The sequence below is a fragment of the Chamaea fasciata genome, unplaced genomic scaffold (genome assembly GCF_029207755.1).
Source record: "Chamaea fasciata isolate MVZ Bird 193981 ecotype frontalis unplaced genomic scaffold, bChaFas1.0.hap1 SCAF_11, whole genome shotgun sequence".
Taxonomy (NCBI): domain Eukaryota; kingdom Metazoa; phylum Chordata; class Aves; order Passeriformes; family Sylviidae; genus Chamaea; species Chamaea fasciata.
Window position 1 is genome coordinate 14,171,539 of NW_027094096.1, and position 18,932 is coordinate 14,190,470.

The 18,932-nt window shown below is 39.6% G+C and overlaps 1 protein-coding gene across 11 annotated transcripts in view; it reads right to left on the reverse strand.

The window, feature by feature from the left end:
• Positions 1-18,932, reverse strand: part of DLG1 (discs large MAGUK scaffold protein 1) — a 146,365-nt gene that overhangs the window by 83,959 nt on the left and 43,474 nt on the right. For all 11 annotated transcript variants that reach the window (XM_066193307.1, XM_066193301.1, XM_066193302.1 and 8 more), the window contains one exon: positions 9,842-10,006. In XM_066193307.1, coding sequence (XP_066049404.1) covers positions 9,842-10,006 — 165 coding nt within the window. The remainder of the gene's footprint in view (positions 1-9,841; positions 10,007-18,932) is intronic.

Consider the following 18,932-nt stretch of genomic DNA (forward strand, 5'->3'; position numbering starts at 1 on the left):
ATAAAGGCAAAGCACAGCTCTGGCATAAAATCAGGACAGCACAAATGAGTCCAGATTAGAAAAATGGTCACTTGCAGAGTTGAAAAAACAGTGGGAGGTTGTAAAAACAAGGGCTCATTCCAGTCAAAGAGCATTTCAACAGAGGGTAAAACACCTACAAGTAGAAATTGGAAAAAGTTCTATTTGCACAGAAAAGGCAAAATCCAGAGAAAGGAAAATCATGAACACAGATGTCACAGCTGGAATTGCATCTGTGAATGATTGCCTCCAGAGTCTGGAGGCAGAATAGAGAAGCTCATCAGGAAACTGCAGGAAGTCCTAAAAGGAGTAGAGAGCTTCCATCACCCGTTTTTCATATTTTGAATATCGAACTGATGGGGCTAAAATTAGAAACAAAGCAAAAAAACACAAAAACCAAACCACCAACATGCTAAATCAAAACAAAAACCACTATTTACTGTTAGGCAAGAATTGAGAATCTGCAGATTTGAAAAGATTCCCGCCCCAAAACAAAACAGCACATAATTAAGATTTCTACATCAGTACACATATCTCTAGAGGGGAAGAAATTTACTGGAAGATTCGTCTGCACTTATAGAGGCTGCAGAGTAACATTACTTGTTCTGTGGCCAATTAGCAAGATACAGCCATCACAGTGGTTACCAAATGTAAAAATCAACATCAAATATTTAGTCTAGAATTCCTCTGACTTTATATCCAAGCAAATTAGTATTATCAGCTTGCTGAGACAAGTCAAAACATGACATAATGCTGTATTTTATTCTCTCAGATAAAGGTTTCCTGGGCATAACTTTACAAGCAGAATGCACACTTAAAATTAAAAAGGCACAGTAACAAAAATTCATTGTGAACAGAAACAGCAATTGTATCTCAACTACCCTTTCTAAACAAAAACCAACAGTCCCCCTGAAGCATTTGAAAAGTGTCTTATATTAGTTTTACTACCATTTGACCAAACAGAGTATTGGCTAGAAAAAGCACACACCCTAAAGCATAAAAACCTGATTGTCTTAACAGAGAAAATTCAAGAATCACCTAAAACAAATGCAGGGGCTTATTTTCTTTTCAATATCAGTTAGGTTCTGACCAAAAACAGAGGCAAAAGAAATGTTCAGAACTTGGATATTCAAACATAAGACTACGCAACTTAAACTCTTCAGGCATGGGAACAAAAGCAATACTCAGAATGTAGATACAAACTCATGTTTCTTTCTTACACTTTTCATAATTCTAGATTTAACAAACTTTTACTGGCATAAGTCTAAGTCTCATAAACAAGTATATGCAGTATTCTAAGCCAAAGCCCAGGAGCTCAGGACTCAAATACTGTGGAGAAAAAAAAAAATTGTTAAGCCTTTCTGCTAAGAGATGCTAGAAATTCTATCATAACTTTTAGTTCAGATAGGACTGAAGGATAGTTCTTGACCAAGTATCATTAACATAATCAATAAAAAGTACGTATCTTACAGCTGAAACCAACTTATAAGCAAACATATCCCAGCACAATTATTCTACAAATATCAATTTTAGTATAAATATTTAATATAAAAGGTCATTACCTTATTACTCACAATACACCTCAGACAACCTACCAATCTGGGCAGATTAAACTGCCTCGTCTTCCGCACTCTGCTCATGAACCTCCTGCCCATCTTTTTGGCACGCCAGACTGACAAAAACATCTTGTTTACTGCAAGTCTCCTTAGGCTTGCTTCAGTCATCAAAATGAACCCAACTGCACCAAGAGCTATGGGAAAATCTCGGGTGAAAACAGTGCACCCCCTTCCTAGGACGATTTGATGTTGATTACTGTATCTTAGGCTGTTCTAACATTTGGATTAATCCACAGTCCATCTGTTACAGTTTTTCTTTCTTGTCTCTGTTGACAAGAATTTATTGAGAAGATCCTTATGGAGAACTGGGCAGACTAGGTCAACTGCTTCTTACTATAAAACACAAACTGACACCTTTGCATGTATTTCCACATTCTTCAATTACAGGAGTTTAAAATCAGTAACCTATCAAGAACTTGGGCAAAGGATTTTAATTAAAGGCTGCATAACAGCTCCTCTCATGTGACCACTTAAGTATGATACTAGTCTAAATATAAGTATGCCTGAGAGTTTCTTCAAGTTTTTCTTTATGATTCCCAATATTCTATGTATATTTCTAACACCCAGAAGCAATGCCTTTTTGCTGAAGATGGCAAAGCTTTACAAAGTTCTCAGTTTAGAAAAAAAGTAACAGATTGTAACCTTCTCACAATCATAACCCAACTTGCAAATTACATGTCAACTGATTTTTGATTTCTAAATGGAAACAGCATCTTCTGGTTAACCTCACCTACCTACTCAGACTGGAGTAGGACAAGAAAATCCACTGGGGCAAAGAGGAAGTTATAATCACTTTGACTGTTGGCTAACCTTGAACCCACACAGTTCAAAACATAAAGACCATTAGACTTCCTAAGAGCAGAAAAACTCTCCCAATTAACAGAGAAGGCTGTTTTAACAGCAGCTCCACAAGTTCTAAGGACATCTGGGGAAGCACTTGAGAAAACAGAGGGGATTAGAGAGAAAACACAGCAGGAGATAAAAAGAAGGAAACCTATTATTATTATCAGCACAAGATTTGGGTTCACATGGAAAGGAGATTGTTAGCATTGAAGGAAGGATGCGTAAATACACACATTTATGTAACAGCTATCTCCATACAGCCTAATGGGAATGAGTTAAATAAAGGTGCTTGTTGCAAGATGAAGAAACAAGCAATGTATACTGTAATATCCAGGTTGGTATAGCTAGAAACCAAAAGACTACCAGCAGTTGAAAGATTATTTCAAAGTCAGAGGCTGACTGCAGATCACTGTGTTTACAGGCTATAAAACAACTATCACCTGCTAATCTGTAGTTCTGAATATAAAATTTAATTTCTGAAATAACCATTCCCTAGTCATTTTCATCATTTTAGAGACTCAGCTTTACTGACTTATTTCATTGGTATCTCCAAAGGGTAAAGGGGTCAAACTAATTCATTCTTCATTCCACCCTGCCCTCAGTAGCTGCCCTCAGTCTCTGACCATTCTTGTTGTTCCTCTTCGAGTATCTAAATTTGCCTTCTTAATCAAGATAATGAATGGTGCAGATTTCTGGAGTGATAAGATAATGCAGTTTAATTCCCTTTTGCTTCGCTGATTTATTCCATGTATTACATTTGCCTTTTTGATTGTAAATTGAGATGATTATTCCATTAATCTGTTATAACCCTGAGCTCTTATCCCTCTTAGATGATGCAATGAGAACACAACTTCTTCCAAGATCCTTCTGGTAACCTCCATCCATGATTGCCAATCTTCTTTCTTACCCTTTACTTTCCTTTTGCTGTTGGTTAGGTTTTGGTGGAGCATGTTTGTTTTGGTTTTTTTAACAACTAAATCCCAAATTCTTTTTCTTCTTATTTCATGACAGCTTAAGTATCTCCATAATCTTTTTCTGAGTGCGTCTATTGTGTACATCTAAGAAAACCTAGAAACCTACATCAACAAGATGATCTTTAAGCACATGCTTTAAGGGATTTGTGCAGCAGAAATTCTCTTTGCAATGCATTCATTGCTTTCTCATCTCTCATTTTTCCACATGCTCATTGATTCTGCTCTTTAGAACAGTCTCACTGTGTTTTGCCAGTACAGAAATGAGAGCAAGTTCCAATTTATCCTCTCCCTTCTGGAAGCTATTTTAAGAACAAGTGCCACCTTGCCATATCTCATTCCTGTGATACCTCAGTCAGGATAAGTAGGTTATTACATAGCACTGCAGCGCTAATAGATAAGCAGTTTCAAATCAGGGTTAATTTAAAACAATTAAGCTTAAATACCATTATGTTCTGGAAATACTTTTTCAAAATGACTAAACACATGAAAAAAAGCAAGCACACACCGAGTGGGCACAAGGTATTTATTTCACAGACAGTGCATATAGTCAGCAGAACTGCTGTGCTAGGACTACAAAGCCTGTCTTGGCAAAGGTTTGGGTACCACTAACACACTATTACTTTTTTTTTAAACTATGTGTCCACTTCACAAACACAGGATATGGGGCACAAAACCACAAGCTGCTGCTTCTAAGCAAAAAGGGAGGAAAGACTGAAGGACATACTTCTCACCCTACAGGCATTCACAGCACTAGGTCAAATAAAATGCCCAACTAACCTACTGCCACTCTGAGCAGTGAACAGTGAAGGTATAGAGTGATCCTTCCTTGCCCAATACACCAACAGAGCTCCAACAGAGGTTCACAGAGCCAAAGAAGGCAAACTCTGTCTTACTGTTTTTATTCTAATAAAATACTACTTGCACTCTAATGCAAACTGAGCCTGAATATTTTCTCCCAGATCTGACACTGCAAGGGGTAAGCAGAGATAAAGCACAGGAGCACTCACTGGCATGGGCACAGCTACTGCTTCAAAGTTATTCCCTGAGTGTTTCATCTGACCAAAAATTGGTTAGAATTTGGGGGTAAAACTTCAATCTTTTATTCAATGGGGAACAGCATTTCACCTCAGTTTGAAGCATTTAATTGTTCAAAGACAGGAAAAGAACAACTCATTTGCATTTCATGTCATAGTATTAAGAAGTCATAGTTTTATTCACTGACATAAGTTTATGTAACCACAAAAGAGTCCTCCAACTACTTCAAATGGATAAACAACATTAATCCACATGTTCCCTTCAGTAAAGGGAAGTGGGGACTTTTACTGCATCACCTGAAGCACAAGTGCTGTAGCAGAATACAACAGCCCCAACCAGAATGCCAAGTCTGTGCAGGAGATCGGGCAGGCAGCCAGCACTGGGGAGGATCCCTGCACTGCCTGTCCCAGCACCCGCCGTACAGGGGTGACCATTCCTGGGAACATGGGAGGACAGGAAAGTGGCCAACTGTGCTGCATCAAATACAGACAAGAGTCCATGATTATGGAACTACAAGTTCAAGACTTCCCCCACCAACCCAAACATACTTCTTACAATTCCTAGAGCATTCTGCAACTCCACTGATGATTGCACAAAGCCCTTCTAGAGATACCAAATATTCAACCAGTAGAATGTCTTTATCTCATTATAGATGTATGAGTCAGTCAGTAATTAAAATTCTCATGAATAACAGGAATAAGCAATTTTAGGTCCCTTACTAGACTAATAAAGCCAGTACAATGTTCCAACTAAAACATTTCTGTTCAGCTGTCCACATCTGTGACACTTGAAAGGAACAAAGCAGGTGCAGACATTTTCCTCACACCCTTGAAGATTGGTGCTATGGTGAAAACCTCCAGAGATGGAGATCATTGAAAAAGATTTGATTAAGAAAGAAGAACAGCAGAGACTTTTCCCAATCAGTAAATCTAGCTTCGTGTTATCACATGCAGCCACATGATAATACCATTTATGAACTTATCAACTATTTTGAAAAGTTTTTAAGAACTTGTGCAAATTTCAAATGGGAATTATGGATATAATGGAAGAATTTATTTCAGAGCAAGGTAAAGATTTACCATGCTAGTCATGGTATATTTTTCCAGTACAAGATACACTTAGTAGGTTGCAAATTATTACGTGTTTCCTTTAGAGTTTCTGCATCAACAGTGAAACATGAGCCCCAAATGCCAACACATAATTCTCAAACATATTACAAAAATAGATGGAAGCCCCAGTCAGGTTCTCCATTTAAACACTGAATTTTCATGCTACATTATAAATAAATAATAAATAATCTGTCACATCCAGGTTGCTCTAAATAAAGATTACTGATTTTTTTTTTTGTCTTATTGCACCATGACCCATTATTCTATAGCAGATTGTAATAACCTGTTATTGAAAGCTTTTTTCCTTGATAGAAAACTTCAGTCCACAGTTTAAGGCTTGCTTGGTACCATATCATAACTGTGACAGATTTCACTTGATTGGAGCTGTTTAATAACACGATATTTTAACTCCAAAGCCGTCACTCCGCGGGGCTGTGACCTCACCGTCCTCCAGCGCTCAATTCAGTGTTACATTGAGGCAAAGCCTGTTGTAGCATCGCCATCTCGCGGCCAATCTGCAGAGCAGAGCATTTCAGAACTCGGGGACCTCACATTGGAACCACGCGTTTCCAGGTCGAATTTGGAAACCCCATACTGCATCCTGAAGAAATTCTGGTACTAGCTGCCTATCTCCCTGAAAATATTCTTCAGAACCTTTGGGACAGAATATTTGTGAAGCATTTGAAGTCTGACCATTTTCACTATTTCTTCATGATTCTCTACTATTAAATACTTCTTTAAAAGTTGGTTTACAGCATTAGCATTCCATTTCCCACAGTATTAAGAGAAGAGAGGACACGAAATCTCCTGGGCCAAGTTTACGTCTTTGTTACGTGAGACACAGGAAGTAAACATTTCTTCTTGAACTGACAAAGCTGCGCTCTAACAAGACAAAACCTGTAAGTCTTACTTAAACTTTTAATCTGTATAGTCTCTCTTATTTTATGCATATTGCAAATATGCAATATTTTAACCCAATCTGAATCTGAGGTAGCCCATTCCCCTGTCAAGAAGATAAACCACCTTCATTTACTACAGTACTTAACATTTGATAAATAGCAATCATCTAAAAATTTGAGGTACACATTTATTTATATTTTTGGACACTGGAAACTACTCTTTGACGTAACATCCACCTCTCCAAGCGAGTTATAAAAACTGTTTTAACTCCTAGAGTATTTAAAAGCTTCTCTCAAGAACAAAATGCAAACTAGTCAGAAGGCATCTCCCTTCTCTTCTGCTCTTCTCTTATTTTTGCTCCATACTCCAGAGAGCTTGCTATAACAGAAGGTATTCCTCAAAATCCAATCCTACTGGCCTCTTGCAGCATTGCTTAAAAAGCAACATATAATCAAAAAACTACTGACTTCTTTAAACCACTAACTCTGTATTTGAAATTTTAAGTGCATTTAACATTTATATTTAAAACAAAAACAGAACCTATTATTTTATTCATGTCATAAACACAGAATTCTCTATCACATTTAGTTTCCTTAAGCAATGAACTATTGAAGAAAGCTGATTGTGATCCTGTATACCAGTCAAGACCCGGTCCTTCCACAGTGCACCAAGCCAACCTACCAAATAAATCACACAAAGCACTCTTAAATCAAAGCTGTTGTTGCTAAATTGATCTTCAGCAAGGGCTATGCCAAAACTATGAACACCTTACAGATCATCAGACCAAAAGCAGAGCAGACCAGCTATGCTAATAATACAACAGCAACCTTGGGTTTTTTCTTCAGGAGAGAAGTAAGCCAGCAGTCAACTAGCATCAGAATTCAAAATTACACAAAACACAGGTAAACAACTGAAACCCGGAACACCCACCCCAGTTTTCAGATGAACAAAGCTTTGAACAATTTCAGTTTACCATACATTGCTTTGAAATTAAGAGCGAGGAGTTACCTGAAAATAATCAGATATATGCTAAAAATGGTAGTACAAACTAAGTGATAATACTCCCCTGATGAACATTCTTCCCTATTGAGTGATGATTGGCGATGATTTACCAACGTGAGACAGATAATAGCAATCCTCCTCAGAGACCTAAACACATAGTATTTTGAAAAGGCCTCACCATATTTTGTAACCATATTTAATTCTTAATTCTGCATAATTCTACTTCAAAAACAGTTTTCTTTCTTCCAGACAGTTTTACAGCTCCCCTCTTTCCCTTTTTGATCCCTTCATGCTTTCTAAAAGGCAAGAATAACTGCTCCAGGAATTAGGAAAAGCTTGTGAATAAACAGAGCTGACCTTAAGTCCCCAGAGGAAGAGGATTTTTTATTTATTTCTAATGGTTGCACATAAAAGGTGTTTCATCACTTTCTGAACACCAATCAATTCAGAGAATGAAACATGTGAAAGTGTATTACTGAGTGTCTAATTTCATAAGCAGGAAAAGTTTGAAGTCCTAGCCATTCCCAAAAATGAAAGCGTTGTCACATGGGTATTCTCAGAAGGCTCTTCAGAGGGCAATATAGCCCACTTCTAAAACGTTATTCATCAGGGCTTAAAGAAGTCACCTTGTCTAGCTGAAGACTATGGAAAAATACTGAGAGTTCATTATGGAGATATAAGTAAAAATCACTGGTTCAGTATCATCGTATACATTTTAAAACTTTTAGAAAAGCTGGAAAACAATTACGAAATGCAGTCACATACTACAGCTGGTTCTTCTAAAGAGTCCTCACAAGTCAATGATAAAGAGCTGATACATTCAACAAAATTTTTCTTCATAATTGAAAAAAATGGAAATATAACTAGGTTCAAAACATTTTTGTCTTAAAATATCCTAGAATAGTTTGGGTTGGAACGGGCATTAAAGATCATCTAGATCAAACTCCCTGCCATGGGCTTGATGACACTGCACTTAGGCCCGGTTGCTCAAAGCCCCATCCAAACTGGCCTTGAACACTTCCAGGGATGGGGCAGCCACCCCTTCTCTGGGCAGCCTGTGCCAGGGCCTCATTACTCATGGGAAAGAATTTCTTACTAATGTCTAATCTAAATCTACCTTCTTTCAGCCTTAAGCCATTTCCCATCTTGTCCTATCACTACATGACCTTGCAAAAATTCCCTCTCCAGCTTTCTGCAGCTGATTTATGAACTGGAAGGGGCTCTAAGGTCTCCATGGAGCTTTCTGTTCTCCAGGATGAACAGCCCCAACTCTCTCAGCCTGCCTTCACAGAAGAGGTGCTCCAGCCCTCTGATGATCTTTGTGCCCTCCTCTGGCCCTGCTCAACACATCCATGTCCTTTTGTTGAGGACCCCAGAGCTGGACACAGTACTGCAAGTGTAGTCTCAGCAGAGTAGAGGGGCAGAATTCCCTCCCCCACTGCTGCCCACTCTGCTTTGGATGCAGCCCAGAACATGTTTGCCTTTCTAGGCTATGAGTGCACATGGTTGGATCATGTCCAGCCTCTCATCCAGCAGCACCCCCAAGTCCTTCTCCCCAGGGCTGCTCTCAATGTAACAGCATTTGTTCTTTGCAGTTACAAAGGACACTACCACATACAAACAATTCATGCTAAAAGTACCAAGCTCTAAGCCTACCACAATGCAAGCCCATCTCATCACTCTAAAGCCCAAATATCCCCCAGTATCAAATAATTTCTCCACTTTTCCCTCAAAACCAGCCATAAAGACTAAAAGGTGTTATAGAAAACAGCATTTAGTTTGACACACAAAAACACTGTGCTATCCAGAACATGATTGATCTGCTAACACAGTAAACAAAACTGCCTGTTATTACCCCCTCCCAAAACTCCAACTCTGTTGTCTAAATCTTTAAATCTGTCTTCAAGTTACTGAAGCAATGTTGAAAATAATGGTGCTGCATGCTGAAAAACTCCAGAGACATATATTGCATTTGTCTTATTACATATTGCACATAGATACTCAATTAAAATATTCACTAGAAACACACATGGAATTGACTCTACAGGTTTCTGACCGAAAATCCAACATGAAACTGACAGCAGGAACTGCAGTGTCCCTAAAAACTACATCCAAAATCTTAAGTTACCAGTAGTTGTTTTCTGGGCATTCTACTACCATGCACATCTAGTTAGAATATGTGGAACTAAGTCAATGCTTTAATGTTTACAAAGTAAATTTCACAAACGAGCAGTTCCATAGAAAACAGAAAGAGGTGTTCCACGTGCATTTTTTTTGCCCCAAAAAATTAAATTCCTGAGGAGCATACCAGAACAGTTCACTCCTTAATTTTAAAAATGCCTACCTTTACTGGTGAAATATGAGAATGGGAAACAAATCCATGGACATTCTCAATCTGTGACAGATTCTTCTCTGATACATGAACCAGCTCTGGACCTGTCACCTCATTGGCAATGTGTGGAGAGCTGTGCTCCTGTGGGGGTGTATCTTCGTCCTGATAGCGGTATTTCTGAAAAAAAAAAAAAAAAAAAAAAAAGATAGAAAAAGATCAGGCCACCACAGAAATGAGAAAAGGTTATCCAGAAAACCTAAGTCAGACAGAAATAGTTGTTCTTCTGACCTTGCTGACTTCAAGGCAATAAAATCTATAAATAAAAATTTTAATTAGCATTTTTAGTTTAAAGACTGGTCCTATCCAAAAATGTTCCAGTCCTTTTAGTCCCACCTGGGATTACTATAAAGCGACCTAAACCTCAGCAGGGTTTACTGTCTCCATAAGAAACATCTCAATATTTTCTAAGCATTCACTTTCACACATTATTACCATACTGCCAAGAACATAAATAGTTGCTAATAATTTATAGGGAAAGAATGTCATATTATTAAGGGTACAGAAAAACCTTCTAAACATACTCATTTTAATCTTGGGAAAAGTTATTCCTGTTATTGAGTCATGTTTAGGACAGAAAATATTTCCTTAGGGTATCTTTTAAACAGAATTCCAAGATCCACATACTACAGCTTAAGTCAAAAATAAACATTTTTCTGGTAATTCTTTTATATATCATAGTCCAGTAAATAACTGCAAGTAACCTACTTGTCCTTGTCTATAAGCACAGGAACACTACACCAAGGCAGTATCTGACAAACAGTCCATAACTTCTAACACTCTCAAGAGTTACAGGCAATTTCTATTTCGGGTTACCAAAAAAATCCATCCCCTTCATCAAAAACACCTACAACATTATAAAGCTAAGATCTACAGGACAAACTACAAAACAACCCTGCTTGAAATGATCTATCGGTTATCAGCTCCTGTAATGCTTAACACATTCTTAACTGAACTGTAAAGTAGAAGCATTTCAAAGTGTATTTTCTCTAAAAATCCTAATTAGTAGAGAAGCACAAGACCCACTTCTTCCAGCATAAGAAATAACTCCTAAGAAGAAAGCAAGAGCATTATGACTTCTGTTGTCACAAGAACCCAACTCCAAACACTTCCAGAGCTTGTCCTCATCTGGATGTACCAAAGGAGAGACAGTAAAGTGTGACAGTTATGAAAAATTGCAGTGGTTATTCAAAATGCCCTGATTTTTCAAATTTTTAGCAGAGAGGTTTCATGAGATAATCAACTTAATAGCTCACTACTACCAGAAAATAAAAGTTCTTTTTCTTTCCTTTCCCTGCAGCAGTGAGTTGCTGGATTGCTCAGCCTCAGACTGCTGCCATTCATCTTTTTTCTGAGATTGACTTGGTTTTCACTTATCAAAATAAAACCCTGAAAGGAGTTGACATTAGCTCTCTAGAGCAGCCATATTAAACATTGGAAACAGAGAAGAATTATAATTTAAACAAAGTGTTGGCCAAAAATACAAGGGTACGTTACCAGAGTACAAATTAAACCACATTGGCAATTAGAGAAAATAAACATTGAAGCTCCAAGAAGCAGAGAAAATGTGTTGCAGCATCAGAGAATGTAGGAATTCTGCAAGCTTAAAGCAGCCTGCTCCACTGATGAAGGGTGTATTATTTGCCTGTACTTGTGATCCAAAATATCTCTAGCCGATCTTAAGCTTTGATTTCATTAGGAAAGACAGGAAAATTATTTGAAAGTGGATTTAGTTTCCAGATCATCTCAGACAAGATCCTGCAGAAGCTAGAACTGGATCATTCCAGTTTTACTGTGGGGGCCAGGGCACACAACTACATCCACACAAAAAAACCCCTGAACATGCTAATTAGTCAGTCACAGGTCAATCAAAGCTAATTTCCTTTACAGAACAGTTAATATCTTAAGATGAAGCAAAGAATTACCTAGCTTTTTTCCCTGAAATCAGACATATTTCTTAGGAACAGGTACTTTATTAGAAACAGATACCTGAACATGACTGAATGCAAACAGGCTCTGGATTTCACAAACAGATACATGTTTACATTATAGAGTACATCAGTGCTTGTAACAGTGCATATGAAATTTTAATAGATTGGTATTTAATTATTTTGATTAAAAATAATAAAAAAAGTTGCGATAAAGAATTCCCCCCCTAAAAGGCAGGGACTGGATCTACAATCTTGTAAAAAAAAAATTAAAAGTGAACCGCTAATTAGATTTTGATGTAGTATTTGAGATTGACATTACTATTTGAGACAAAGTTGTTTAAGAGAAGACTTAGTGCCATGGTGTGGTTGACAAGGTGGTGTTGGGTCATAGGTTGGACTTGAGGATCTCAAAGGTCTTTTCCAACGTTGTTGATTCTGCAAAGCACATGAAAGCACAATATCCACACTAAGACTTAATCTGAAAGGTACCACAGCCTTTCACAGTAACTACTTTTGAGCAAAGTGCTTTAAGTAAAGCAAACTACTGTATCTTGTACTAGCTGATTCTCCATGGATGTGTTTCTACTGCTTTACTACAGAGCACCACCCCTGAATACAACGCCTCTTGTCTAAGGCAGCGCTCACGTGAGCGGGGTGGTCAAACAGCCACCACTCAGCACTGCCCCTTCCCTTCCTCTCCCAGGAACTGCCAACCCCTGAACAAGAACTCAGGCAGCTGTTCCAGTCATGCCAAGTTAATTGTGCTGCTGCATCCACAGCCCTGTGCCAGTTCCCCTCCATAGGGGTCTAAAGACACGATTTCACAGTACAGCCCAGCTCTCTCAAGGGCAGCCAGGGGCTGAAGAAGCAGAACCCATTCACTTGCTCTTGGTCAAGCTGTACAACTTCATCTCTCTGCCCCTTGCTGGGAGCACACAGCTGACTTCAGACACTCAGCAAATTTATCCAGCAGAATGTTTTCCCCCTCTTCCAGCAGTAACAAATTTTCTGTAGTTCCCTGAAGTGGCTCATGACAAGCTGAGGCACACAGCAATACTGGCATAACGAGAGAAAAGGAGGTAAAGGGTAAGGCCAACCCATCTCCAGTGGCTAGGAGCAGGTCATTGCTCTGCTCACAAGTAGGAGAATGCAATCCCACGCCCAAACCTAGGCTCCAAGGAGACCCTAATTTATGAGAGCCAGACGAGCAAGGGACACATCAAAGGAAGGAAAAAGGTGTGGCAAAGCAGCTCTGAACTTGCAGACAGTCTCAGTTGCACACCTCCCAGCTCAATTAGGTAATGGCCACGTAATTTAACTCCTTTTTGAGGAGCTTCATGGACTGCTTTACAATTTATAACCTTAATTTTAAGTCCAAAGCAACCAAGTGCTAAACATTTAACACATACCTCAGACAGAGACACTGCCCCAAACTATTCTGTTGCACAATACAGGTGTGTCAAAATTAATTCAAAACATTTCTTTTCTGATGCAACATAGTTAACAGGATATATTTAGGCTAAATTATTCCCTCAATAAGTTTTGAAATGTCACCAAATTCTATGGTCACTCCATGGTCACTGGTGTAAACTACTGAAAAATCCATTTACATTAATAAACCAGTGCTAGTGTGCACGAGATGAACCAAACTCAAAAAGGAACCCAATTCACCACAGTTAAATCATTTCTCAGGCCCACAACATCCTTGCTTCACCTCTCAGGCCGAGCAAAGTTAGACGAAAGTAAGAACAAAGTATCCACAACAATATGCAGGACAAACAAGGATTTTCTGGACATTTTATAGCACCATTTTTCAGAACAGAAATCACCTGTTCCCAGGAAAAGCACAGAAAAGTTTTAGGAAACTCATTCTAAGAGATTCACTTTAGTCTTCCTAATCTCTCATCTGTATTTTAAAAAGAAGAGATTTCAAACACCCTTCCTTCTCCAGACTTTAGCCCTCCCCACCCACCAGCCATAGAACTCCCAAGATGCTCACCTCCTGCTCACCTCCAACAACAAAAATAACAAATCCCAGGAAAGCACACTCTGACTTACAGTCTGTCCCTGGGTAAAGTTTTCATTTTCACTGTACAGGTCCAACCATGGTTAGAAAGAGGAAAGGATGACTTGAATAAGTAAATCTAATAATTTGAATTTGAAAAATATACAGAAGCTCACAGGGCCAGACCCTTTCTGAGGCAGTATGAACAGGCAGTATGATGAAACCAAGTAGTTTTAGATCATTTGCACACATTTCTCCAAGTTAAAATGCTTGTCCTTTTTTAATAATTTCTCCACTTTACCAGTTAAACAAAATCTGAAAGGACCCTTCCAAAAATCATTCCAGCAACTTGACATTATTGTGAAGCACTGTTTGACATGCAACACCTCCACTCCTGCATAAAATTACCTGGATGCAATGTCAAAAATAAACGGGTAGAGAACACTACCTACAGCTTTCACAACTCTGTCACCCTTCAGCAGAAAATAACTTCCAATGACTCTAATAACAAAAGCAACAATACAGAAAATTTTGCATACACTGCTAAAAAAAAAACTAATCAAAATTAATAATATATTAAAGATGCTAATGAATTTTGTACAAGTCTTTCCTGTAGTCTACTGCTAAATTAGAAACTATTGCTTAGGAAAATAATAGTGCCTTCCAGACAAAGGAAAAAAGGACACAAAATTAAAGACAGGCTCCACTATAGCAGAACTGAAGTCAACTTAAAAACTTCTTATTTGTAAAATACAAGAACATTATGAAAGCCAAATAAAATCTCTTCGCAGGTAAACAGCAATTCATACTGATAAGTTAAAAAGCTGTGAATAACAAAAGAAACTGAAGTAATGTAAGAAAAGATGGATAGTCTCTGTGTCTTTTCAGAACTTCTTCACTGATCATAGAATAGGACATTCAGTATTATTTTCAACTTAGGCATCAACATATGACAAACTGAATGATTTGCAATATTGGAAGAAGGCTTTTGATCTTTAGGTTTGCTTTTTCAAACACAAGTTCAATACTTTGAGTAACTAACTGCTTCAATCTCAAATTAAAGTACTAAGTTTTCTCTAATAACTAGAGCTGTAACAAAGACATAAGGCATTTCACCCATCTTGAACAGTTCCAGTTTGACATTGTATCTTGAATATAACTGCTTGTAACATGGTGATTTAGGTCACAGTGTTCCATCATATGTCAAAATGCACAGATAATGTTAAACTTATTTATGTAATGCTTCATGTCACGGACACTCACAAACAATAAAAGAATTGAAGATAAGTATATACATTTACAAAAACTCCAGAAATATTTGTAATAAAGTCCACCCATTCCAGAAGGCCAAGGAAAAGAGAATAAAGAAGGAACACTCAGATTGTGAAAGTTCTTTTCATGTGGTCTAAAAACAGAAAATTGAAAACACTATTTCATGTGAGTACTTGTGTGAGATTAATTGTTTCATTAAGTGAAGGACTGGTACCGGTACCCTGTATTACTGTTTCACATTGTCATTTAAATATTTATTCAGTATTCAAAGGCTGTATCTTCTCAGAGGACAAGAACATTTTATTTTTAGTACTATCCAGCCCTACAACTTTTTTTCAAAAATTGACAAGTGCCTGCTGCAAAATCTCTGTGCACTGCTAGCAAGTCGCTGTTTGAACAGAAATCCTTCCGCTCGCCTGGGACGCAGGGAGCAGAGAGGGACAAGGCAGGTGTTACGTAGGAGCACCCACAGGGGATTAACAGCAGTGCGCGTTTATTCGCAGGTTATCGAGCCTGTGCACACACAGCCCACGCCATGCTAAAGGCGGCCTGGGGAGCGACGCCCGCTCCGGGGGCCGTGGCCCCGGGGAGCGATGCCCGCTCCGGGAGCCGTGGCCCCGGGGAGCGATGCCCGCACCGGGGGCCGTGGCCCGGGGAGCGGTGCCCGCTCCGGGAGCCGTGGCCCCGGGGAGCGATGCCCGCACCGGGGGCCGTGGCCCGGGGAGCGATGCCCGCTTCGGGAGCCGTGGCCCGGGGAGCGATGCCCGCTTCGGGAGCCGTGGCCCCGGGGAGCGACGCCCGCACCGGGGGCCGTGGCCCGGGGAGCCGTGCCCGCTCCGGGGGCCGTGGCCCGGGGAGCGATGCCCGCTCCGGGAGCCGTGGCCCGGGGAGCGATGCCCGCTCCGGGGGCCGTGGCCCGGGGAGCGATGCCCGCACCGGGGGCCGTGGCCCGGGGAGCGATGCCCGCACCGGGGGCCGTGGCCCGGGGAGCGGTGCCCGCTCCGGAGGCCGTGGCCCCGGGGAGCGACGCCCGCACCGGGGGCCGTGGCCCGGGGAGCGATGCCCGCTCCGGGAGCCGTGGCCCGGGGAGCGGTGCCCGCTCCGGGGGCCGTGGCCGCCGTGGCCGGCGCGCAGCCCAAGGGCGCCGTGAAGGCGAAGGCGGCACGGGAACCGCAGCGCCTCCCGGCGGCCGCCCCGCGCAGGGCAGCGCCGCCATGGCTGGGCCCCGCCACAACATGCCCCAAGAGCAGCCTGCGTGCTGGCCGGGTATTTTTAGTTTGCTCTTAAAGTGAACGGCGTCCCTGCTCTGCGGCTCCACGGGCAAAATCCAGCCCGAGAGTATATTCATTCCACGGCTTGCTTCCCAAATTCATTGTTTAAACATGAGTATGTCTAAGAAATAAGGAGTGTGCAGTTCCACAAAAACAAACAAACAAACAAACAAACAAAAAAAACCCACCACCAACACACACACACACAAAAAAAAAACCTTAATGTTATATCAGTTAGTTTCCAAACGGCATCAATAAATAGGTACACATTTCCAACTGAAAAATGCTTTGGACACAGGAGGATAAGCAGATTCAAACCAAAGCAAAGTCTTCCTCCTGGAAATAAAGTGTTCAACTTTAAGTTTTGTAATATTTATGCTATCAAAAGAGCCATAAAAATTTACATTCCTCCCTCCCAAGATAGGTGACATTTATTCACCATCAAGATTTTGTGATAAATATATGTGTATATACATGTATTTACAATGCATCACACATGCGTATATGTGAGTATATATGTACGCACACAACTGATCCCACTTTATAAAATTAAATCTAGTTGAAATATTTTTTGTTAAAAATAACAAACATGACTTGGAAAACCTGAATATATAAAGAAAGTTTTATAGAGAAATATTTCCTAATTTCTGCCCCAAAAGTAACTTCATACACATATTCCCTTAATTTTAAAGTGGCTTTCCAGTACTTAACATTCTCCTCATATCCTTGACATTGCTTGTTAATTTTACTGAAAAGAAATGAAAAAACCATTTCTGACACAACACTGAATATATTGTTTATCATTCTGATGATTACCAAATTATATATGTTTTATTCCTCTGGAACCTAAACAGTTGATGTAGTCCTAAAATGACTAAATGCCCGAGGGCACTGTTAAACCCAAACCTGCCACTAACAATTGCTTCCATCAAAATGATGTCAGGAGGCATTTCCAGCCCTGTATCTCAGTGCAAGTCTCCTGTGTATTTAATTCTCTACAGCTGAAGAAAATGAAAGCCAAGTGCAATAAACTGATTACACGATGATTAATGCTGATTAATGAAGAATGACGACATTTTACATGCGGCATTCAGTAAATTCAAAATGTTGTTCAAAGGGATCTTTAAACAGTAGGCATGATAATTCATTACTTCTGTCACCATCACTAAGAGCTCAGATAATTGAGTAAGGCATGGAATAAAACACACACTTACTTAACCAGAAATTTAAGGTACAGTTACATTAGACACAAAGGCAATCATTCATTAAATGCAGCTTACATTTCCAGGAAAGTCCTTTTATAGACCCACCTTACATCCAAACATTAAAGATATTGTGTTGTTGGTACATGCTACTTTACAGTGGCATAGCATCGGAGAAAAACAATCCAAGTTTTTTATGCTAGGAGACATTTTTTCAGACCCTGTGCACTTCAATCGATCCGTGACTGAGATTCCAGCAAAATGCCTCTGTAAGCGCTGCTTGCTGCCTGTCTTTGACATTTAATCTAGGTCCATAGTGTTCAAAAATAAGCCTTTATGTAAATAGGTTGAATCCTTCAGGAAAAATGTTGCTTCACGTTAGAAACCAGATCTTATAAAAAAAGCAAAGAAAAAATCCTGTGTCCATTTTTAAAATTTTTGAGTCAGCTTTATATTTAATTACGTTAGCGCCAGCTTGAAGTGACAACTGTCTCACGGCCCAAAGTAATACTCAGATCCTCTCAGCCAGAAGCCCGGGTTCGATCCAAGGCAGCTCCACCTGCTGCAGTGCAAGGACTGCTATCTCCTCCATGAAAACAGAAGCAACTCCAGCAGAGCCACTGCTCAGTGTGTGCTGCTTGCTTAGGGGAGGGGCGAGATGTTGCAGCAAGGGACTCGTTACACGGCCCGATAGAGATAAACCCAACGCTTCCTGCAAGGTGCTTTCGCACTGCACCAATGAGCATGTGAAAACCCACTTTAAAATCAGCTGTGTGTAATTATAAAACCAGGGACGTTGTAAGCTTAACAGCAGGGAATTTTGCTGATCTGCAATTTACACTAGCTTTTTCAAGGAAGTGTCAGCAGACCACAAAATGAATGGCTCTGGGATATTTAATCCTCATTTTCAAACATTAAAAATTCAAGGTTATTTGACACGTCAAAAAATGGTCTTTAATTGCTGAGTAAAATTCCTAATGGTCTAGCAAAAGTAATAAAGAAACAGTACAGAAATACATTAATACTATCCAACTTCAACACAAAATCAGAAACTGCTATTTTCCCCCGTTAGCACTATTTAATCATGAACAATCTGGACTATGCATCAATTTGATTATGAAGAGCTCTTGGTAAAGGATTTCAGACAACTGTACATGGGAGCACTTAAAAGAGTTCAAGAAAAAAAAGGTTTTCTCATTAGAACTGAGGTAAATACTGTCATAGTCTCCTTAGAATTTGTTATTCTTTCTTGTGTGCTAACAAATCTAAGATGCAAAATTTTTAAGTGGTTTGTTTGGGGGTTGTTTTTTTATCAAGCCCTATAAGATTCAAACTTTATTTCCCTTTTTGCAAGTCCAGGGGTCT